Below are 23,647 nucleotides of genomic sequence, written 5' to 3'. Positions count from 1 at the left end.
TTTCTCTGTCCCCTGTCAGCATTTTCCCATTATCCTGGGTGCAGTGGCCTTGCCATTTGCTTGTTCTTTGTTTTTCTATGGACATAAATATGTGCTTTGGCTTTTCTAACTTTCTCTCCATACATGTTGGCAATTCATTTACATTCCTCCTTGGTGATTTCTCCTTTTCCTATTTCCTATAAAAGTCCGTTTTATACCTTAGCTCTAGAATGAATCAATTTCCTTCTGCAATGGATTCGCCAGGATCCGTTCCTTGCCAAAGACTGCTGGATCTGGCTCCTACTACAAAACCTCTCCTTGCTCCCACAAACAAACCAGAGAGACAAACATCTCTTATTCGAGAAAGAACCTTTATTGGCGAGATCTCATTATTGGGATTCTCAATCCCGCGCCTAATCCTAATTAAAGCCAGGCCTGAGGGCACGCTTGTACCCCTCTGCACAGCGGCACACATCCTTCACTTTCGCCCCAAAGACCTCCACTTCGCACAGCGTCAGATATTCCTTCCGACCAGGGATGTGGATGCTCACATAACGCCCGGGGGGCACATTGCACTGGATGACGCTGATGGACCCGGGGCTGGTGTCTTGGATGACCCCGCAGCTGCAAGAGAGAAAAAGTGAGTCAGCCCCAGGGAGGGAGTTGGAGGGCAGAATCATGTTGGAGTGGAGTCAAGGCATCCCTTCACCTGCTCAATACAGTTCTGGACAGAGGCCTCTCAGTCAGGTGTGTCTCTGTGCCTTCAGGTCACCCATCGACCTATGGCAACCCCATTGATTTCAGAGGGTTTTGTTAGGCAAGGTGGTTTGACCAATTCCTTCCTCTGAAATATAGCCTACAGCAGGCATGGGCAAACATGGTCCCTCAAGGAGTTTTGGACTTCAGCTCTCACAATTCCTAAGAGCTGGTAGCTCAAGTTAGCCCATGTCTATTCTAGCCTAAGACATTTGGGAGAAAGATCTCATGTATATTTGTCCTCAAGTCACCTGTGGACTCATGACAGACGTGCACAACATTTGACCCATGGGGCAGATGCGTTGAGATTAGGCAAGCCCCCACATTAGTAGCCTTCAAGAAAGACCTGAAAACATGGCTCTTCCGTTGTGCTTTTGGAGAGTAACTACAATATACTTCTTCTTCTGTTGCTCCCCTCCAATATCTATCCTCTAGATCACACCACTATCTTATGACCCTGTCCTTTGTGGTTTTTATTCTTATCTCTTTCTCACCCCGAGTTTTAACTTAGTGTTCATGTGGCCCGCCCTTCTTTTATTGTTTCCTTGATTCTGCGTTGTAATTGTATATTATTTATTGTATTGTTCAATGTGTTATGATGTGTTGTTCTTTTATATTCTGTTATATTGTATTGTTCTGGGCATGGTCCTTTGTAAGCCGCTTCGAGTCCCCGTTAGGGAGATGGTGGCAGGGTATAAATAAAGTTTTATTATTATTATTATTATTATTATTATTATTATTGACACAACGACGTTGTATGACACAGCAAACAAAATAGACATGCTGGATTTCGTATCACAAAATCACAAGTCAAACACTTCCCAAGTGTCTAGGACTGTGTGATGTATTTTCGGATGATGCGTGCAGATCCCAGTAAGGTGGCCTTTTGCAGTTGGCAGATCGTAATTTTGTCAATGTCTATTGTTTCCAAATGCCGGCTGAGATCTTTTGGCACGGCACCCAGTGTGCCCATCACCACCGGGACCACCTGCACTGGTTTCTGCCAGAGTCTTTGAAGTTCCATCTTGAGGTCCTGATAACAGTTGAGTTTTTCCTGTTGTTTTTCGTCATTATTATTATTATTAATACAAAGACATAGTATGACACAGCAAACAAGATATATATGCTGGATTTTGTATCACAAAATCACAAGTTGAACACTTCACAAGTCGAAAATCGCAGACAGACAGACTACAAACAGAGGCACAACTATGTGGCCCAAATGATTCATTGGAACTTATGCCTCAAGTACCACCTCCCAGCAGCAAAGACCTGGTGGGATCACAAACCTGCAAAAGTCTTGGAAAATGAGCACGCAAAGAGACTGTGGGACTTCCGAATCCAGACTGACAAAGTTCTGGAACACAACACACCAGACATCACAGTTGTGGAAAAGAAAAAGGTTTGGATCATTAATGTTGCCATCCCAGGTGACAGTCGCATTGACGAAAAACAACAGGAAAAACTCAGCCGCTCTTAGTAAAATAGTAAAATAATAAATATAATAATAATAAGATCAGAGTGAAATAATAAGCCGCCCTGAGTCCCTTCGGGTGAGAAGGGCAGGATATAAGTGTGAGAAATAAATAAATAAATAAATGTATTAATAATAATAGTAATAAAAATAAGTAAAATAAATGTAATAGTAGCAACAATATTAGAGAAAAATAATAAATGTAATAATACCAATAATAATAGAGAAAAATAATAAAGGTACCATATATTCTCGAGTATAAGCTGACCCAAATATAAGCCAACCAGGAGCCTCACCTGAGTATAAGCCAAGGGGGGCTTTTTCAGTCTTAAAAAAAGGGCTGAAAAACTAGGCTTATACTCGAGTATATACAGTAGATAGATAGATAGATCTATTCCTGACACCAATGGGAGCAGAGCATAAGGTGAAGTAGATAAACTGGGACTCACAGAGGGTTGGATTTGCCATTTCCATCCAAAGAGCCTCCCACGCGAATCTCGGCTTTTTGGATTCTGGAGCTGCAGCAGTCTCCCCGGTTCTTCACCACCACGGACGCGATGGAGCACGGCTCTCCCAGGTCCACGTACCACCAGGCATCCAGGTCATACTTTGTGTGGCTGCAGGAGCGGTACTTGAGCAGGTTCCCTTGGCAGTTCCCATCCACAGCCTTCCCTGCCACTAAATCTGCTCCGTAGTCAGAGGACTGTCTGGCCGGGCGGCCTTTGGCCAAATCGGAAACTGGAGAGACACAAGGACGGAAGGAAGGACAAGGCTAACACTCCAGAAGACAGGAGCAGAATTCAAAACGATCTTGACAGACTAGAGAGATGGGCCAAAACTAACAAAATGAAGTTCAACAGGGACAAATGCAAGATACTTCACTTCGGCAGAAAAAATGGAAATCAAAGATACAGAATGGGGGACGATGCCTGGCTTGACAGCAGTGTGTGTGAAAAAGACCTTGGAGTCCTCGTGGGGAGGAAGATGAACATGAGCCAACAATGTGATGCGGCTGCTAAAAAAGCCAATGGGATTCTGGCCTCATCAAGAGGGGAATAGCGTCTAGATCCAGGGAAGTCCTGCTCCCCCTCTTTCTATTCTGCCTTGGTCAGACCACACCTGGAATCACACTGGGTCCAATTTTGGGCACCGCAATTGAAGGGAGATGTTGACAAGCTGGAAAGCGTCCAGAGGAGGGCGACTAAAATGATTAAGGGTCTGGAGAACAAGCCCTATGAGGAGCGGCTTAAAGAGCTGGGCATGTTTAGCCTGCAGAAGAGAAGGCTGAGAGGAGACATGATAGCCATGTACAAATACGTGAAGGGAAGTCATAGGGAGGAGGGAGGGAGCTTGTTTTCTGCTGCCCTGCAGACTAGGACGCAAGGGAACAATGGCTTCAAACTCCAGGAAAGGAAGGAGATTCCACCTGAACATCAGGAAGAACTTCCTCACTGTGAGAAGGGCTGTTCACAAGTGGAACTCTCTGCCCTGGAGTGTGGTGAAGGCTCCTTCTTTGGAGGCTTTTAAGCAGAGGCTGGATGGCCATCTGTCGGGGGTGCTTTGAATGCGATTTCCTGCTTCTTAGCAGGGGGTTGGACTAGATGGCCCATGTGGTCTCTTCCAACTCTACTATTCTATGATTCTATGATTCTATGATTCTAAGGTGAGGAGAAATCACTGGTCACGTCACGTCAAGTTTGTAATCAGTTTTTGTGTTATCTTTTAGATGGTAAAGGTTTGCAGTATATTGTTTTGTTATTTGTATGAAGAAATCAAAATAAAATATTTTAAAAAAGAAAAATAAAGGAGTTTGTCACATGAAGCAGCCGGGCTGTGGCGCAGCTGGCTAGTAACCAGCTGCTATAAATCACTACTGACCGAGAGGTCATGAGTTCGAAGCCCGGGTCGGGTTAAGCCTCCGACCATAAAAAATATATATATATAGCCCCGGCTTGCTGTTGACCTAGCAGCCCCGAAAGACAGTTGCATCTGTCAAGTAGGGAAAATTTAGGGACGCTTTATGTGGGAGGCTAATTTAACTAATCTACAACACCATAAAACTGCTCACGAGGAAAAGAAGAGGAAGAACAGCCACCAATGGACGGTGAAGCAACAGCTCCCCCTGTGGCCAGAAATCGTGAAGCTGGAAAGATGTTAAAAATGCCTCTGTGTCTGTCTAAAACTGAATGTTGTTTGTCTGTTGGCATTGAATGTTTGCCATATATGTGTTCATTGGAAAGAGGAAAAGAAGAGGAAGAACAGCCACCAATGGACGGTGAAGCAACAGCTCCCCCTGTGGCCGGAAATCGTGAAGCTGGAAAGATGTTAAAAATGCCTCTGTGTCTGTCTAAAACTGAATGTTGTTTGTCTGTTGGCATTGAATGTTTGCCATATATGTGTTCATTGGAAAGAGGAAAAGAAGAGGAAGAACAGCCACCAATGGACGGTGAAGCAACAGCTCCCCCTGTGGCCGGAATCGTGAAGCTGGAAAGATGTTAAAAATGCCTCTGTGTCTGTCTAAAACTGAATGTTGTTTGTCTATTGGCATTGAATGTTTGCCATATATGTGTTCATTGTAATCCGCCCTGAGTCCCCTTCGGGGTGAGAAGGGCGGAATATAAATACTGTAAATAAATGTAAATAAATAAATAAATTGCAGCTTGCAAATTGCAAGCATGTTTTCCTTGAACTTAGCACATAGCCTAGTTCTGTTCCTACCACTTTCCTTGTGGGAAACAACCTGGAAAAGTATTTCTTTTACAAATATAAACAATCCAGTAATGGCCTCCTTTTGTAAAAGAAATGCCTTCCTACATTCTACCACCTGGAAGGTAATGAGAAAGGAGCAGCATCAGGTAATTGCCAAAGATGCACTGTCCTGCTGCAATTGTGATTTCCTTCTTCATGTAATAAACTATGTTTCAAGCAGTTGGCCAAAAAATTCCTGTATACAGAACAGCAAAGGGGAGTCATCTTGAACTTTTTCTGAGGGAAAAAGGTCCACGTTTTTCCATTTTGTATACAAGTATAGGAAATTATCCACATGTATTTGTTTTTTCAAATGGGGGGGGGGGGGGGAGAGAGATCTGATGTATTTCCTTTAGAACACAAAACCAGAACATTTTCTTGCAAATTCTTTATTTTTGACCTTTGCCACAGAAGAAATCAGCAACTCCAAAATATATACAGTAGAGTCTCACTTATCCAAGCCTCTGGATAATCCAAGCCATTTTTGTAGTCAATGTTTTCAATATATCGTGATATTTTGGTGCTAAATTCGTAAATACAGTAATTACAACATAACATTACTGTGTATTGAACTACTTTTTATGTCAAATTTGTGGAATAACATGAAGTTTTGGTGCTTAATTTGTAAAATCATAACCTAATTTGATGTTTAATAGGATTTTCCTTAATCCCTCCTTATTATCCAAGATATTCGCTTATCCAAGCTTCTGCCAGCCCGTTTAGCTTGGATAAGTGAGACTCTACTGTATATCCATTCAGTTTTGAGAACGAAAACATTGACTATCTTATTTTCTATTAGATTTCCAGTTCATGTAGTTTAGTATTGCTTGCAATGCTCTCCAGAATTTAAGGATGAGATTTTCCTGGACATGACAGAAATTAAACCTGGAACTTCCTACATGCAAGCAATAACCTACAGATATGCCCACAGCTGTAACTAGCTAATCATTTCATTCTCCACAAAGGACGAGAGCAGTTCAATCCTACTTAATCATTCCATAATGAAGTTTGGCACTACTACAGTATGGATGAAATTAATTAAAAGGCTTTCCTCCCCATCAAAGGTATAATCAACGCAATCTGCTTCTGAACATAATCGAGAATCTGTGTAAGGGGAGCTTACCCGTACGAAGCACTTTTTCATGTGGAAAATTAATTGAATTCTATGTCTGATTTTTCCTCCCCTCTTCTGTGAGATTCAAATAAAGTGTTATCAAAAAAAAAATCACATGGCTTCCCAAGTCATTTCTATAGGGCGAAAATAAACTGGATCCCCACTCAAATGCTGCAGGGAGTCCACATGTACTGATTCCCAGTGCAACCAGACAATCCAGGAGTCATGCAAGAGTTGGAGGAGACCCTCAGGGCCATCTAGTTCAACCTCCTTCTGCCCAAAAAGACACAATCCAAGCCCTCTCAAATGAGACCCTCAGGACCATTCAGCCTCTATTTCGAAACCTCTGGAGAAGGAGACCAAAAGAGAAGATGAACCGGAAATCTCCAGGAGATGTAAACATGTGACCATCTAAGACCAGAGATGGGGCACAGAATATGCTGTGGACCATCAAAGTCTCTTTCTGAGATTCCCCAGGTGCACACCTCAAATGCCTTCAGAAAGTCATACATTTTGGGAACTCTAAGAACAAAGACAAGATGTGTTGTCGAATACAAGTACCTATAGATACCTATCTACAGAGTGGAAATCACCTATCGGACAGATGGCAAGCTATTTAACCTCAGCAGACTGAGAGCCAAACCCAAGGTCACCATAACATCTGTTATAGAACTCCAATATGCCGATGACAAGGTAGTCTGTGCGCACTCAGAAGAAGACCTACAAGCCACTCTCAACACCTTTGCAGAAGCAGACGAGAAGTTCGATCTCTCACTGAACATCGAGAAAACCAAAGTGCTCTTCCAACAGTCCAAAGTGCTCTTCCAACCTCTCCACAAAAGTCAACATTGACACTGAAATACAACTCCATCTTAGCTCTGCAAGTGCAGCATTTTTCCGTATGAAGCAGAGAGTGTTTGATGACCGGGACATCCGTAGAGAGACCAAGGTGCTTGTTTACAAAGCCATTCCCCTCCCAACCCTGCTCTACGCCTGCAAAACGTGGACGGTCTACAGACGTCACACCAAACTCCTGGAGCGTTTCCATCAGCATTACCTCAGGAAGATCCTGCCAATCTCTTGGGAAGACAGGCGGACAAATGTCAGCATGCTTGAGGAAGCAAAGACCACCAGCATTGAAGTGATGCTCCTACGCCATCAACTCCGCTGGACTGGCCACGTTGTCCGAATGCCCAAAGATCACCGTCTCCCAAAGCAGCTCCTCTACTCCGAACTCAAGAACGGGAAATGTAATGGTGGGCAGAAAAAGAGATTGAAAGATGGGCTCAAAGCCAACCTTAAAAACTGTGGCATAGACACTGAGAACTGGGAAGCCCTGGCCCTTGAGCGCTCCAATTGGAGGTCAGCTGTGACCAGCAGTGCTGCGGAGTTCGAAGAGGCACGAACGGAGGGCTTAAGGGAGAAACGTGCCAAGAGGAAGGCCCGTCAAGCCAACCCCGACCGGGACCGCCTTCCACCCGGAAACCGATGTCCTCACTGTGGGAGAATATGCGGGTCAAGAATCGGTCTCTTCAGTCATCTAAGAACCCACCCCCAAGATGGAAGACCATCGTCCTCGAGCTACGAGGGATCGCCTAAGTAAGTAAGTAAGTAAGTAAGTAAGTAAGTAAGATACCTTCATAAAAATTCCAACCATCACACAAGTCAAAAAAGAAACACAATCAAAGCCCTGACAGAATCTGTGAACCTTGTTACGGGTTTGTTGAAAAACCCTAACTGGTCCAGACTTATCAAGTCCTTTGTTGTATCCACAATGAGCAAAAGAAAAACAAGTCAGGAAAATGGAAGAAAAATCAAAAATTTACTCTTAGGTAGCAGAGTCAAAAAATCACAATAAAACTTCCAGCAACAAAACTCGCATAAGTTCCTTGAATTAAACTCATACATCTTCATAGTAGGCTCTCAGCAAGTATTCAGTAAGTCCCCAAAAGACATTACAAGCATTTCCCAAATATATCCCATTCAGGGAGTGGTTCAAGCTTGTTAGCCTTGATTGTTCTAATTACTCAACTATGAGTTGTAATTGACCAGGTGTTTTTCCCTTAACACACACATATACAAGTAGTGATCCCACAGAAACTTAGTTAAATACATGCATATACAGTAATAAACCTCACCTCCTCCAAGGTGAACTCAACCACCTAAACTGGGCTCTCCAGGCCAATGGAGACTCCACCAAAGACATCAGAAGAGCTGCAAGGCCAAGAACAAGCCAGGAGAGTCAAGGGAAAGATCCACCCAGAGGAAAGGTGTTCTTACCAGACATCAAGGGAACCACTGACCGCATAGGCAAACTGATGAAGAAACACAACCTACAAGCCATCTACAGACCCACCAAGAAAATCCAACAAATGCTACGGTCAGCGAAGGACAAGAGGGATCCTCTCTCTTCTGCAGGAGTCTACCGGATACCATGCAGCTGTGGACACGTCTGCATAGGGACCACCAAACGCAGCATTGCCCAAACAAGAGTCAAAGAACATGAAAGACACTGCAGACTAATTCAACCAGAGAAATCAGCCAGAGCAGAGCACTTGATGAACCAGCCTGGACACAGGATATTATTTGAGAACACAGAAATGCTTGACTACTCTAACAACTATCATGTCAGACTACACAGAGAAGCCATTGAAATCCACAAGCATGTGGACAACTTCAACAGAAAGGAGGAAACCATGAAAATGAACAAAATCTGGCTACCGGTATTAAAAAACTCTAAAATCAGAACAGTAAATAAGAGCAACACTCTGAGACATGGGAACTAGGGGCAGCTAACAAAGGATGCCCCCAGGCAGAAAGTAGCCAGTAGATGTAGCCATTCAATGCAAATTAGGGTGATTAACTGCAACATTCACGCTGGCCTCCAACTGACAAGAGTTCTTCCCTCACCCTGGACTTTCCAAAGATATATATAAACCTTCCTTGCTGAGTTTCTCCACACCTCACAACCTCTGAGGATGCCTGCCATAGATGTGGGCGAAACGTCAGGAGAGAATACTTCTAGAACATGGCCACACAGCCGGGAAAACATACAACAACCCAAAGGCAAGATGCTTGGGAATGTCGCAGGATTTGTTTGTTCGTGACGTGATGTATAGTTTCCAAATTGCAACCTCCCTGAACCACTGCAAGCTAGACAACAAGTATCCCAGAAGCAAGCAAAATACAAGAGAGTCCTTTCACAGCACAAACATGCTTCAGCAGACTCCAACTGCCAGCATCTGACCTTATCTACATATTGTATAGTAAACTCACGGATTCAGGTTTTCATCCAAAGTCTCTAGAAGCTTTAATCTTCACTATTGCGATACAGTAGAGTCTCGCTTATCCAACATTAACAGGCCAGCAGAAAGTTGGATAAGCGAAAATGTCAGATAATAAGGAGGGATTAAGGAAAAGCTGTGAGTTCCTGAGAAACAGCTGTTTTTCTAGGCAGCAACGCACAGCAGGCCTCTGGATGCTTGCTGGGAAGGACGACACGCGGCCAGCACAGATTTTCCCCCCTGGCAAGCACCCAGTGCTTGGAGAGACCCACTGTTCATTGCTGCCTAGAAAAACAGTTGTTTTTTTTGAAGCAGCAAGGTGCACCGGGCTTCTCTAAGCGCCGGGTGCTTGCTGGGAGGGATCATACTTTTCCCTCTCGGCAAGCACCCGGATTGGAGAGGCCCACTGTGCCTTGCTGCCTAGAAATGTGCAGCAGGCCTCTCCAAGTGCTGGGTGCTTGCCGGGAGGGAAAAGTCTGTGCAGGTCGCACTTTGTCCCTCCTGGCAAGCATCCGGCTTGGAGAGGCCCACTGCGCCTTGCTGCCTAGAAATGTGCAGCAGGCCTCTCCAAGTGCTGGGTGCTTGCCAGGAGGGAAAAGTCTGTGCAGGCCGCACCTTGTCCCTCCCGGCAAGCACCCGGCTTGGAGAGGCCCACTGCGCCTTGCTGCCTAGAAATGTGCAGCAGGCCTCCCAAGTGCTGGGTGCTTGCCAGGAGGGAAAAGTCTGTGCAGGCCGCACCTTGTCCCTCCCGGCAAGCATCCGGCTTGGAGAGGCCCACTGCGCCTTGCTGCCTAGAAATGTGCAGCAGGCCTCCCAAGTGCTGGGTGCTTGCCAGGAGGGAAAAGTCTGTGCAGGTCGCACCTTGTCCCTCCCGGCAAGCATCCGGCTTGGAGAGGCCCACTGCGCCTTGCTGCCTAGAAATGTGCAGCAGGCCTCCCAAGTGCTGGGTGCTTGCCAGGAGGGAAAAGTCTGTGCAGGCCGCACCTTGTCCCTCCCGGCAAGCACCTGGCTTGGAGAGGCCCACTGCGCCTTGCTGCTTCCTCCCTAGGGGCATCCTTGGTTGGGAGGTGTTAGCGTGCCCTGAATGTTTCCTGTCTGGATTTCCCCTGTTTTCAGAATGTTGTTCTTTATTTAGCCTTTTCCTTAATCCTTCCTTATTATCCAACATTTTCGCTTATCCAAAGATTTTATTTTTAAGTGATTGGTTTGGGGGGAGCACCAAAATTCTGTTCACCTACACTTGAAAATTACCTTAGGCCGGCCCTGGCAAGAACAAACACAAAGGATTTCTTCAAGTAAACAGGGAAGGAGACAGTGGGAGGAGAAATACGTCTCCCATGGGATTTGAAAAGAAAGCTGAACTAAGGAAAACATGATGGGTGTAGGAAAATAATTTGTTTAATTTCCAAACTGGTTTTGGAAATTAAACAATCTCCAACATTTTACTTATTGAGTGGGATGAAATCCTGAGGCAAAGAAGGTGTTGAGCAGCACTGGCATTCCTCTGTCCCCTGTTAGCTTTGCACCATCATCTGCACACAATGGCTCTCCAAGCTCCTTGTTTCACCTGTCAGACCAACCCATTTTCCTTGCTTCCTGTCTTCCCTTCCTGATGTTCTTACCAATGCCATCCACTGCTGGTTTGCAAGCGCTGGCTTCTCCATGCCCAACAAGGATGGCCAGGGTGGCCAGCAGACCCAGCCAGAGCTGCAACATCCTGCCAAAAGGAAGCAGAGTTGTTAGTCGAAGGAGTCCATCCTAGATCTAAGGGCTTCCCCTTAACCCAGGCATGAGCAAACATTGGCCCTCCAGGTGTTTTGGACTCCAGCTCTCACTATTCCTAACAGTTAGTAGGAATATTGAGTTGTTGCGATACGTTTTTATGGGATCACTACCAAGTGTGTGTTGAGAGAAAAAGACTCACCCTGGTTAATTACAACCGACAGGCTGATTAATTGGAGTAATTAAAGTCAACAAGTTTGGGACACTCCTGAAGGGGTACAACGGGGGGGGGGGGGTTGTTGTATGTTTCAGGGCTTACTGAATGTTTACTCCTGGACTTACTCAGCATAAGCTCCTAGCTTGTAGCCTATCTGACGCTGGCAAGTTTGTTTTCCATGCTTGTCTCCATGAATCATAAATGAAAATTGTAAGAAGATATATTTTCAGATGGAAAGCATTGCATGAATGAAATGCAAGGACTATGCGTGAGTTTGAGACAGTGAATGAACTGTGACTATACTATTATTATCTAATTTGCATTGAGATTGCTGATTTTCTATGAACTCTGCTGCATAAAATTTGAGTTTTGCCTTTCTTCTACTTGTGTTGCTCATTTTTGAATATACAAAGGTCTAATCTTCAACTGGTATACACGCATCATCAACCAGTTGCCGCTGCACTTAAAGTGGAATCATTGCTCTATAAATTAATTGTGTAGAAGGGCCACTAGACATCATCTTTTGGAGCATGTTGGCAGGCTACAATTATTTTACAAAATACAGCTGGATTTTCCAATCATAGTCAAGATACGTTCAGGACTGCTGTGCAATACATGCACATTTCTCATTTCCCTTTGGATCAGATGGACAAGAAATACTTTGCTGGTCACTAAAAATCCAATCACCTAACCTAATTAAATCAGACAAAAGTATAAAAGGGTACAAGATAGATAGAGAAGAAATAAAAATTAATTTATATGCAGATGATGCAATAGTCCTAATAGGCACAATGGAGGACTTGGTTGTAATCAAAACATTTGAAAAGATCTCAGGCCTAACTATTAATACTGAAAAATCAGAAATTTTACATAAAAACATGAACTGGAAAGAGTTAAAAGAAGCCCAATCTATCCTAGGGGTGAAACTGGGGCGAAAGAAGTTAAAATACCTATGCATTTGCATACCTAAAATTTAAACAATATAATCCAGAAAATCCAATCACCTACAAAGTAAGGAAGCAATGGGCAGGTGTGTTAGTGAAAGAACTGTTGTCTAGAAAGATGGGCTGTGGGCAAAAGGCCACCTGCACGAAGCTGAAAGAACCTTGGGGTTTATGGTCTCACTGGCAACATCCACACTAAAAGTTATTTACTCCACATAGTAAAGTGTCATGGCTTCAGAAGAATGGCAGGATGGCTTTCCTGGCCTTTCAAGCAACGAGAGGAGGAGGAGGAGGAGCACAGAGGCACAATGTCCCATCTGTGGGAAGGAAGGTTTGCTCAGAATATAAAGAAAGAGAATGGCATGAAGGTCATGAGGAATTATAGAATTACTAGCCAATGGGGCTGAGCAGCTTCCCAAGTGCTGACCATCCACATAACAGGGCTAAAGTTTCCACTGAAGAAGCCCAGGTAAGATATTGCTCGTGTGTAGCCTTCCGCATGTTCACACATACTTTCCAACTAGTAGGCTGCTAGGAATTGTGAGAGTTGAAGTCCAAAACACCTGGAGGGCTGACGTTTGCCCTTGCCTGGTCTAGTCCAACTCTTTACTCCGTGGAGGATCTCAGTTCAAAGCATCCCTATACAGAATCTCTCTCTGGTCTCTGTTGGAGACATCCCAATAAGGAGACCTCAACACCTTTGGGTCCATGGCTCAACCCCTCCTATCCTCAGAAAAATCCTTTCTAATGCTGAAGCAAAATCTACTCTCCTTTGACTTCAAACCATGAGATGTGGTCAGTGCCAGGAGAAGTGGAAGGGTCAAAAGGAGGGATTTTGATTCAGCAGATGTGATGACTCATGGGCCATGTAGTCCCGTTCCTAGTGCTGTTGTGACGGATGAAGAGGAAAACTTGGGTTTTCCACCATTTCAGCCAGAAAGGGAACTTTCCCAGCCAGAATTGGAGCCCTTGCACCTGCAGGAGGTTTGTCCTCCAGAAATCTGCCAAACAAGCCCTGAGTCAAAATCTCCCCCATTTTCTCGCCGTAATTATTATCAGCAACAAAAAGGAGTTCAGCAGGCTAATCGCAGAAGCCTGAGAATCGCAGCAAAGCATTCAGATGATTAAGCCTGCTCCCATGAGAAATTTTAGGGAGTCATACATCTGGGCACAGAGATTGACTTTCGTTTCTGATTCCCCAGAGAAGTGTTCTTTGGTGGGAAAACGAGAACCTATTTAGGTTCCTTGCCCTTTAGGAATCTTGCGGAGTCAATTCGTCAGCTACTGGAGTAGTGTGTGTGGACAGCGCTACTCCCGCTTCCAAGCCTCGTTCCTGTTTCCAAGCCTCGTTCCTGTTTCCAAGCCTCCGCTCCCAGCCTTGTTTACTCCCCGGATCTTGCCTTGCTTCCCGGACCTTGCCAAGTAATTACCACGGATCTTGTTCTTGCTCCTCGTTTCTTGTTGCCTTGTTTCAAGCCTTGTGTTCCAAGAATCAAGTTACTTCCTAGCCTTGCTCAAGTTCCATGGACTAAAGGACCTTGTCATCTCCCCTCACTTTGCTTGGCAAAGTGAGTGTTTCGGTTATTGGATTACAACTTTGGACCTTAATATTTCATATTGGACATTATTTCTTTGGACTAATTTTGATCTTCTCTGAAAGGTCTACTTCTGAACTATTTCTTACACTTGCTTTTATTAACCTTATATATTCCCTTAATAAAGATATTAGATAGATTCTGGCCTCTGTGTATGGTTATTGGTGCTCTGCAGCCTGGGTCGTGACAGCAGAAAGGATATCCAGACAATGTAAAAGTTAAACCAAAACGTAAGATCCCATCATGAAATCTGAACATCTGGGTGGTGTCAAAAAGATTACTAGATGAAGAAAAGCAAGAATACAGAGACAATATTGTAGTGGCAACCTCCTGGCAGATCTACATAACGCATAGAGTACAGTTTCAAAGTTCCTTCATTTCTAGGAAGCTGGTCTCCAAATAGATCTTTTCAAGACACTTTGAGTCTCCTTTGGGAGAGATAAAGCAGGGTATAAATCAATATAATAAATATAACAATAACTATAATAATAAGGACTCTGGAAACCAGCTTTAGAGATCCAATTGCTTTCCATCCCATTAAACTTCTGGAACCCCTTTCTAGGGAGAGATTGTTTTGGATTCGGGTGTCCTAGACTCCTACTAGGAGGGGAACCCCAAAGGCCATCTAGTCCGAGCTCCTTCTGCCATGCAGGGAAGACACAAACCAAGCCCTCAAGAAAGATGTCCCTTGTGCCATGGAGAGAGGCAGGTAATAAATATTATTATTATTATTATTATTATTATTATTATTATTACACAGCAAACAAGATAGATATGCTGGATTTCATATCACAAAATCACAAGTCGAACACTTCCCAAGTGTCTAGGACTGTGTGATGTATTTTTGGATGATGCACACAGATTCCATTATTATTATCATTATTATTATTATTATCATTATTATTATTATTATTATTATTATTATGCATATAATATTATTATGCATATTATTATTATGCTGGAACTCACCTTGACACAGAAGTGTTGGTGGCTCTTCTCGATGAATTGGAAATTCTTGTTGTTAAACTATGTTGGAGAAGAGATCAAGAGATGAATAAAATGGAAAACATTTCAAAGCAACCCCCTCCCTTAATGAACCTATCATTTCAAACCTGATGCTTAAGAGCAACCAAAGCTTCCTTTGCTTGAGATGCCCTGCTTTAGAGTCATAAAGACTTTCCAAAGAAAGCAGGACAAAGAGATGGAAAGACACCCAATTATGGAATACTTACTGCAAGGAACAGGAGGATCGGAGGAAAGAAACCTCAAATGAGACTTACCACTTTCTAAGCAACGTTTTTTAAAGACCTCCGGACTCCGTTTCCAAGAATGAAAACAATTTCAGGTGAGTTATGCTGCAAGTCAAGTTCTTGGTCCATCTTCCGCATCCCGGTCGTAAAAGGAAGACATTGGTCCCGCCACCCAACATATGCCTTTGGGTCAAAAGGGCCAGACCCCCCGCTGTGTGTGCACAGCCCAAGAGCAAGTCCAGCAGGTCTCTCTTCCTTACCCATAAACCTATTTCCTTTTCATAAACAGTGGGAAGAAGCCCCATAAAACCCAATTGTGCCAGCTCATCTCTATACCATCGGGAACCAGTTTGGGACATCAGGCAGTCTGGGTTTTGTAGAAAAAGTTCATTAAAAGGACAAGATCCAGAGAAAATGGCCTCAAAGTACACATAATGGCCTCACTCTGGTTCAGGGCTCAAAGTGCCCAATGCTATGACCTGAGAGTTTGCTGTTTCCCTGGCCGGATGCCTCCATTCCAGGAACATATTTCTTCCAACAGCTGTCAAAAAATTAATGCATTCTACTTATCAATTCATCAATGCTTCACATTTACTGTCAGAAGGGATGGAGAGTTTCATCTATGCTGACAATCGTGCCATCACCGCCCAAGCAGGGAGCTTTGAAATGGTTGAACAGAAGCTCCCCGAAGCTTTAGGTGCTCTTGCTGCCTATTACAGGGAAAAACAGCTGATTTCTAATCCATCTAAAATGCAGACGTGTGCTTTTCACCTTAAGAACAGACAAGTATCTTGAGCTCTGAAGATGACCTGGGAAGGAATCTCACTGGAGCATTGCAGTACACATGAATACGTGGGAGTTACCCTGGACAGTGCCCTGACTTACAAGAAGCACTGCTTGAATATCAAGCAAAAAGTGGCAGCTAGAAATAACATCGTATGAAAGCTGACTGGCACAACCTGCGGATCACAACCAGAGACAGTGAAGACATCTCCCCTTGAGCTTTGCTAATCTTCTACTGAATTTGCAAGCCCATTGTGGAATACCTCTCACCATGTTAAAACAATGGATGTGGTCCTTAATGAGACATGCGAGTTACAGGGAGAGATCTACTCCCTTGTTTAAGGAGCTCCACTGGCTGCCGTTTATTTTCCGGGCCCAATTCAAGGTGTATACCATCACATATAAAGCCCTAAACGGTTTGGGACCCACCTACCTTCGTGACCGTATCTCCTATTATCAGCCTACCCGATCCCTTCATTCATCAAGGGAAGCTTTCCTGGCGCCACTGCCAATAACCCAGACCTGCCTTGTGGGAACAAGGGAGAGGGCCTTTTCTGCTGTGGCCCCCCGATTATGGAATTTACTGCCCTCTGAGATTAGGCAAGCCCCCACATTAGTAGCCTTCAAGAAAGATTTGAAAACATGGCTTTTCCGTGGTGCCTTTGGAGAGTAACTATTTTACATTCCTTTTCTGTTGCTCCCTCGAATATCTATCCTCTAGACTACACCACTTCCTTGACCCTGATTGCTATGGTTTTATTTTATGTTTCTCTCACCCCGAGTTTTAATTTAATGTTCATGTGGACCGCCCTTGTTCTTATTGTTTCCTTGATTTGTATTGTAATGGATATTTTATTTATTGTACTGTTCATTGTGCTCTGATGTGTTGTTTTTATATGCTGTTTATTTTGTATTGTTTTGGGCATGGCCCCATGTAAGCCGCCCTGAGTCCCCGTTGGGGAGATGGTGGCGGGGTATAAATAAAGTATTATTATTATTATTATTATTATATTATTATTATTATTATTATTGACACAACGACGTTGTATGACACAGCAAACAAGATAGACATGCTGGGTTTCGTTTCACAAAATCACAAGTCGAACACTTCCCAAGTGTCTAGGACTGTGTGATGTATTTTCGGATGATGCTGCAGATCCCAGTCGGGTGGCCTTTTGCAGTTGGCAGATCGTGATTTTGTCAATGTCTATTGTTTCCAAATGCCGGCTGAGATCTTTCGGCACGGCACCCAGTGTGCCCATCACCACTGGGACCACTTGCACTGGTTTCTGCCAGAGTCTTTGCAGTTCAATCTTGAGGTCCTGATAGCGGCTGAGTTTTTCCTGTTGTTTTTCGTCAATGCGACTGTCACCTGGGATGGCGACATCAATGGTCCAAACCTTGTTCTTTTCCACAACTGTGATGTCTGGTGTATTGTGTTCCAGAATTTTGTCAGTCTGGATTCGGAAGTCCCACAGTATCTTTGCGTGCTCATTTTCCAATACTTTTGCAGGTTTGTGATCCCACCAGTTCTTTGCTGCTGGCAGGTGGTACTTGAGGCATAAGTTCCAATGAATCATTTGGGCCACATAGTTGTGCCTCTGTTTGTAGTCTGTCTGTGCAATTTTCTTACAGCAGCTGAGGATATGATCAATGGTTTCATCTGTTTCCTTGCACAGTCTGCATTTTGGGTCATCAGCTGATTTTTCGATCTTGGCCTTAATAGCATTTGTCCTGATGTCTTGCTCCTGGGCTGCAAGGATCAGGCCTTCTGTCTCCTTCTTCAGGGTCCCATTCGTGAGCCACAGCCAGGTCTTCTCCTTATCAGCTTTTCCTTCAATTTTGTCAAGGAACTTTCCATGCAATGTTTTGTTGTGCCAGTTGTCAGCTCTATTATTATTATTATTATTATTATTATTATTATTATTATTATTACTATTATTATTATTATTACATGCCGCATTATCACAGGATCCACCGGGAAGTAGCAGCCAACAATGAAAGGACCACGGCAGTGACATCTCCGGCCCATCCACTGTTCGGATATCAGCCAGTATGGCAACACCTTAAATCAAGAAATAGCTTCCTAAGATCTACAGAGATATTCACAGGAATGCCTCAGCAAGTGAGAGTCCAAAAGTGGCCGTCTAGAGCCCGGAACCTCCATCAGTGGCTGATGCTGGATGAGAGACTCCCTCCTGGGCACAGAGAAGACAGGCCGACTTGGAAGGCGCTGAACAGACTGTGCTCTGGCACCACGAGATGCAGAGCCACAAAGTGGAATCCACAACATGCGAATGTGGAGAAGAGCAAACCACAGACCACCAACTACAATGCAGTCTGAGCCCTGCCACATGCACCATGGAGGACCTTCTCACAGCAACACCAGACGCACCCCAAGTGGCCAGCTTCTGGTCAAAGGACATTTAATATTAATGCCAAGTTTTCTTAAAACATCTTTGTGTTTTCAAATACATTACAACTTGTACCCTCAGTTCGCTTCTGACCTGATAAATAAATAAATAAATAAATAAATAAATAAATTCATCATCATCATCATCATCATCATCATAGGATATCCCTTGTGGCCGAGTGTGGTGGTCTTCCATGTGTCGGGCTTGGTGGTGGGTCCGCAGGTGACAGCACAGGCCTTTCCTTGATCCGCATGTTCTTCAGCAGTGAGGACATCGGTTTCCAGATGCAACCATTTTTAAGGTTGGCTTTAAGCCCATCTTTCAATCTCTTTCCTGCCCACCAAGAATCAGTTTTTCATTCTTGAGTTAGGAGTAGAGTAACTGCTCTGGGAGACAATGATCTCTGGGCTTTCGGACAACCTGGCATTCAGTCCTGCATATTTGATGGTGAAGGATCATGGCTTCTGTTAGGGATTCCTCTTCTTCAGAAGAGGAAGGGGAGCAGGAAAGTATTCATGAATCTGAGGGTGAGTTGGAATCTGAGGAGGAGACTTTGGAAGTACCCACATTTCAGGAGAGGCAAAAGGAAACACAGCAGAGATGTCGTTCAGCTAGAATATCTGCCAGAAATGCCACTGAGTAATTAGGAAATGCCCTGGCAGCCGTGAGGGGACTCAGGGCTACAAAGCAGAAGCAGGTGCAGCCAGCTCTTGCTGGTAACAAACTGACTCTAATGCCTTCGCTCCCTGTGCCTGCTCCAAGTCTGCATCTGGATTTATTGTTGTTTCTTTGTCTGAAGTAAGACTGCTATTTGATTTGGAAATTTATCAGAGACTAAGAACGGTGTTTGCCCTAAGACTTCCTTGCTTTCTTTTGCATTATTCCACTGAGTGTGCTGTTCTTTATGTTTTGCTGAAGTAAAGCAGTTTTCATTTACTTACTACCGTGTTTTAAGGCTGTTCTTGAAAGACAAAACAGGACAGCTTCAATGCTGGTGGTCTTTGCTTCTTCCACCACGTTGAAATGTGTCTGCCTGTCTTCCCAAGAGAGTTGCAGGATTTTTTGGAAGCAACACTGAAGGAATTGTTCCAGAAGTTGAGAGTGACGTCTGTAGATGGTCCACGTTTCGCAGGCAATGAACAGTGTTGGGAGGACAATAGCTTTATAAACAAGCACCTTGGTCTCCCTATGTATGTCCCGGTCCTACTTCATTCAGAAAAATGCTGCACTTGCAGAGCTTGGACAGGGTTTTATTTCGGTATCAATGTTAACTTTTGGTGGAATCAGGTGACAAACAGGGATGTGTTATTGCCCCAACCTTATTCTCCAACTTCATTGCTATGATACTACATCTTGTTGATGGGAAGCTTCCCACCGGAGTGGAAATCATCTATTGGACAGATGGCATTTAACCTCAGCAGACTGAAAGCCAAAACCAAGGTCACAATAACATCTGTTATAGAACAGAGCCAGGGTGCAAAAAATAAAATAAATTCATGTTTAATTCATCTCTGTTTGTTTGTGTTTAATGAAGAGTTGGGAATTTTTCAATGACAAAGTTCTCAATACTTATCAGCATTTGCACCCGGGGTTTCATATTTCCTGCTGGTCTTGTGGCATCAAGATAACCCTCCAAAAAAAAGCCACGACTGACGGTGACCGACATCTCCAAGGGCCAGAGATACGGAACTCTTTGCATCTCGAGGGAAATCCCAAATCCTCTTGAGACGGAAACACTTCAAAGAAGGAAAACAAGAAGGGGTGGATTGTAAAGTTATTCTGGCTCCAATACTGATAAAAAGGTTCATTGCCAAAAATCCAGACAAACTGGCTCCCAATTAGGAATCTGGCGTGAGTGTGTGTGTTAGGGAGAAAGAAGGACCAGACTGAAGTCCAGCCACGTTTCCTTGTCTTTCTGCATCTGCCCATTTATTTGCTTATACAGCTATGTGTGTTATTTAGCCTGGATGATGAATATTGCATTTGCTATGCTATGGATTATAATTGTGAATTATTAATACCATTTATATTTAATTCTGTTTCAATGTTTAGATATGTTTAGATTTTTAATAGTATTGGAGTGCTTTTAATGGCAGCCACTTTGAGTCTCCTTATGGAGAGAAAAAGGTGGGGAAGAAAAAGAAGAAGAAGAAGAAAAAGAAGAAGAAGAAAAAGAAGAAGAAGAAGAAGAAGAAGAAGAAGAAGAAGAAGAAGAAGAAGAAGAAGAAGAAGGCTTTCAATATGCTGAAATAACATCATTGAGTATAATTGTAGGATGAATTTTCATGGAGTCCTCCTGTTTCTGAGTGGTGTTTATTCTTTACTGTTTTGATTCTGGTGTTTTTAATACCGGTAACCAGGATTTGTTCATTTTCATAGCCATTGAAGTCCACAAGCACGTGGACAATTTCAACATAAATCTACCTACTTATCTATCTCAGTCAAAGCATGGATGTTTATTTGTCTGTTTGTACCACAAAGGGTGTTGCTAGGTGAGGTGTCCCTCTGTGATGTCCCGATATCATTAATTTGGCTCCTGCTCTCCAATCTCGAATGGCCAGCAAAGAGATCCTTGTTTAAAGAATTAGGAACTTTGTCTCTGTGACAAAAAAGAGGTCCTGATCCTGATATTTGAGGGGAGTGCAACTTGCATTGGGAGCTAAACCACAGGTAAAGGTCCAGGTTTTCCCCTGACATGAAGTCCAGTCGTGTCCGACTCTGGGGGTTGGTGCTCATCTCCATTTCTAAGCCAAAGAGCCAGCGTTGTCCGTAGACACCTCCAAGATCTCCTGGCTGGCATGACTGCACAGAGTACCATTACCTTCCTGCTGGAACGGTACCTATTGATGTAATAATAATAATAATAATAATAATAATAATAATAATAATAATAATAACAATAATAGTATTCTTATACCCTGCCCCATCTCCCCAAAGGGACTCGGGGCGGCTTACATGGGGCCAAGCCCGGACACAACAATGTAAAAGCAGAACAGAACAAGCAACGATAAAAACAGTCATAAAAAATCACATACAAAAATAAAATGATAAAATCATGGGTTGAATTCAAACGCTCTGGGCCAAAGTGCAAAATATGTCAAAGTCATCAGGGAGGGGTGGTTACCCAAGCTGTCAGAGTCAATCAAAGTGCCAATTATAATAATACTGGGGAAGGCATACACGAGGGACTAGGACTGGCTAGGCAACAGGTCCATCCTACAGAGATCAGTCGCCAAAGGCCTGTTGGAAGAGCCAAGTTTTCACATTTGCATGTTTCCAAACTGCCAGATTGGCAGAAACTGGAGCTAACAGCGGGTGCTCACTCTGCTCCCCGGATTCGAACTGCCAACCTTTCGGTCAGCACGTCCAGCAGCTCAGTGGTTTAACCCACTGCGCCACCGGGGGCTCCAGCTAAACCATGTGCCACCTTATTTGAGATCATCCTGTGTCTGTTTCTTATCGCCACAATTGAAGAAGGAGTTGGACAAGAGGGGGGAGGGAAGCTGCTCCCAGAGCCAAACCCATGGACCTCTTTGCTGAGACACAAAAACCCAAGAGAGTTGTCACAGATGGTTGTCATTCCTTTCAAGAACCAATGAGACAAGAGGTGTGTCCTTGCCCTGCCGAATGGGTGTTGTGTGCGCACCTGGTTGGCTTATTGGGAGGGGACAAAACTCTTTTAAAGGGATGGCACCGGCATTGCGAAGCCCTGAGGAGCGGTCCTTCTGCCTGGAGAGCCCTCCGTCCGTCTGTCTTGGCAGCTCAAGCAGAGACTCTCCCTTCCAGCCCTTGCCTCTCACACGGTCCTTCAGGTGAGATACATTCTGCAATCGCGCGTTGTTTAAAACTCTATGTGCCTTATGTCGTTCTGGCTTTAAACTTACATTTGGGAACAAAATGGGAATCCTACAAATGGGCGTGTTTGCTCCCTGAGCCAAGAACAGGGTCCTCGATCTCTCTCCCATTGGAGGCAGCTCCACCTGGTAGCTGATGCACTTTCCACTGAGTTCTGAGTTTGCACAAGGCTAACGTCCCGTGGATGCTGCAGCTCAAGGCAGGCAATGCAGGCACTGGTTTGCTATTCCAAATCCACATGCATTTGCTCAGGGCCGGCCCTAGGTAATCTTCAAGTGTAAGCAAGCAGTATTTTTAGCACCTCTCCCCCCCAAAGCAATCACTGAAAAATAAAAGGTAAGGAAGGGCCCTACCTTTTTGGAGGCTCACTGCTGTAACTTAGGTTTGCTCCTTTTAATGTAAGATCATGGATACCTGCTCCTACTCTCCCCCCCCCCCCCGGCTTTGGAGGGGCAGTGGGAGGGCGAGGGAGCCCGGCAGAGAGGGACGTGTGGGCAAGTGGGCCGGCTTGCAGCCAGGTGGGCTCATCGCACTCTCGGAGGGGCCTCTACTGCGCCCTCTCAAGGACGGCGCCTTCCGCAATTGCGTAGTTTGCCTATAGCAGGGGTCCCCAAACTAAGGCCTGGGGGCTGGATGCGGCCCTCCAAGGTCATTTACCTGGCCCCCGCCCTCATTTATAATATAATATTTTTATATCAGTTTTAATAATATAATATATTGTATCTATCTACACATAATATTGATAATAATATTATCATGTTATACAATATAATACCAATAATAATACCATATAATAATATTAATTATATGTTATATATTACATATAATATTACAGTATAGTGGTATAGTTCAATATAGAATCATAGAATCATAGAATAGTAGAGTTGGAAGAGACCTCATGGGCCATCCAGTCCAACCCCCTGCCAAGAAGCAGGAAATCGCATTCAAAGCACCCCTGACAGATGGCCATCCAGCCTCTGCTTAAAAGCCTCCAAAGAAGGAGCCTCCACCACAGCCCGGGGGAGAGAGTTCCACTGCCGAACAGCCCTTCTCACAGTGAGGAAGTTCTTCCTGATGTTCAGGTGGAATCTCCTTTCTTTCCTGTAGTTTGAAGCCCTTGTTCCCTTGTGTCCTAGTCTTCAGGGCAGCAGAAAACAAGCTCCCTCCCTCCTCCCTATGACTTCCCCTCACATATTTGTACATGGCTCTCATGTCTCCTCTCAGCCTTCTCTTCTGCAGGCTAAACATGCCCAGCTCTTTCAGCCGCTCCTCATAGGGCTTGTTCTCCAGACCCTTCATCATTTTAGTCTCCCTCCTCTGGATGCTTTCCAGCTTGTCAACATCTCCGATGAGATGCCACATAACACCAATCTTACGGCAGCTGCACTCGTTACCAATTGAGCACCGGATCACTTTCAAAGTGATGGTGCTTACCTTCAAGGCCTTACATGGTCCAGGGCCGATGTACCTGAGGGACCGCCTCACCCCCTACAAACCCTAGAGATCCCTCCG

At 44.3% G+C, this 23,647-nt stretch overlaps 1 protein-coding gene across 1 annotated transcript; it reads right to left on the bottom strand.

The window, feature by feature from the left end:
- Window positions 1-331: 331 nt before the first annotated feature.
- Window positions 332-11,071, bottom strand: LOC103277578 (fucolectin). Its single transcript, XM_062979872.1, has 3 exons — window positions 10,978-11,071; window positions 2,659-2,947; window positions 332-603 (listed from the first exon to the last, which is right to left on the bottom strand). The coding sequence occupies exons 1-3, from the start codon at window positions 11,069-11,071 to the stop codon at window positions 399-401; spliced, it is 588 nt and encodes a 195-aa protein (XP_062835942.1). The 3' UTR covers window positions 332-398.
- Between the last annotated feature and the right edge of the window lie 12,576 nt (window positions 11,072-23,647).

Source organism: Anolis carolinensis, chromosome 4 (genome assembly GCF_035594765.1).
Source record: "Anolis carolinensis isolate JA03-04 chromosome 4, rAnoCar3.1.pri, whole genome shotgun sequence".
In the NCBI taxonomy this organism is placed as follows: Eukaryota; Metazoa; Chordata; class Lepidosauria; order Squamata; family Dactyloidae; genus Anolis; species Anolis carolinensis.
The sequence above is the reverse complement of the archived record's forward strand: the minus strand, read 5'-3'. Positions and strand labels throughout refer to the sequence as shown.

What these genes read in the sequence shown, in the direction of transcription:
- LOC103277578 (XM_062979872.1), bottom strand. Translation starts at nt 11,071, where the DNA reads ATGTTGCAGCTCTGGCTGGGTCTGCTGGCCACCCTGGCCATCCTTGTT. An exon ending in ACCAGCAGTGGATGGCATTG is followed by an intron (nt 2,948 to 10,977) that starts GTAAGAACATCA and finishes GTGTCTCTCCAG; the next exon opens with TTTCCGATTTGGCCAAAGGC. An exon ending in AATGGCAAATCCAACCCTCT is followed by an intron (nt 604 to 2,658) that starts GTGAGTCCCAGT and finishes TCTCTCTTGCAG; the next exon opens with CTGCGGGGTCATCCAAGACA.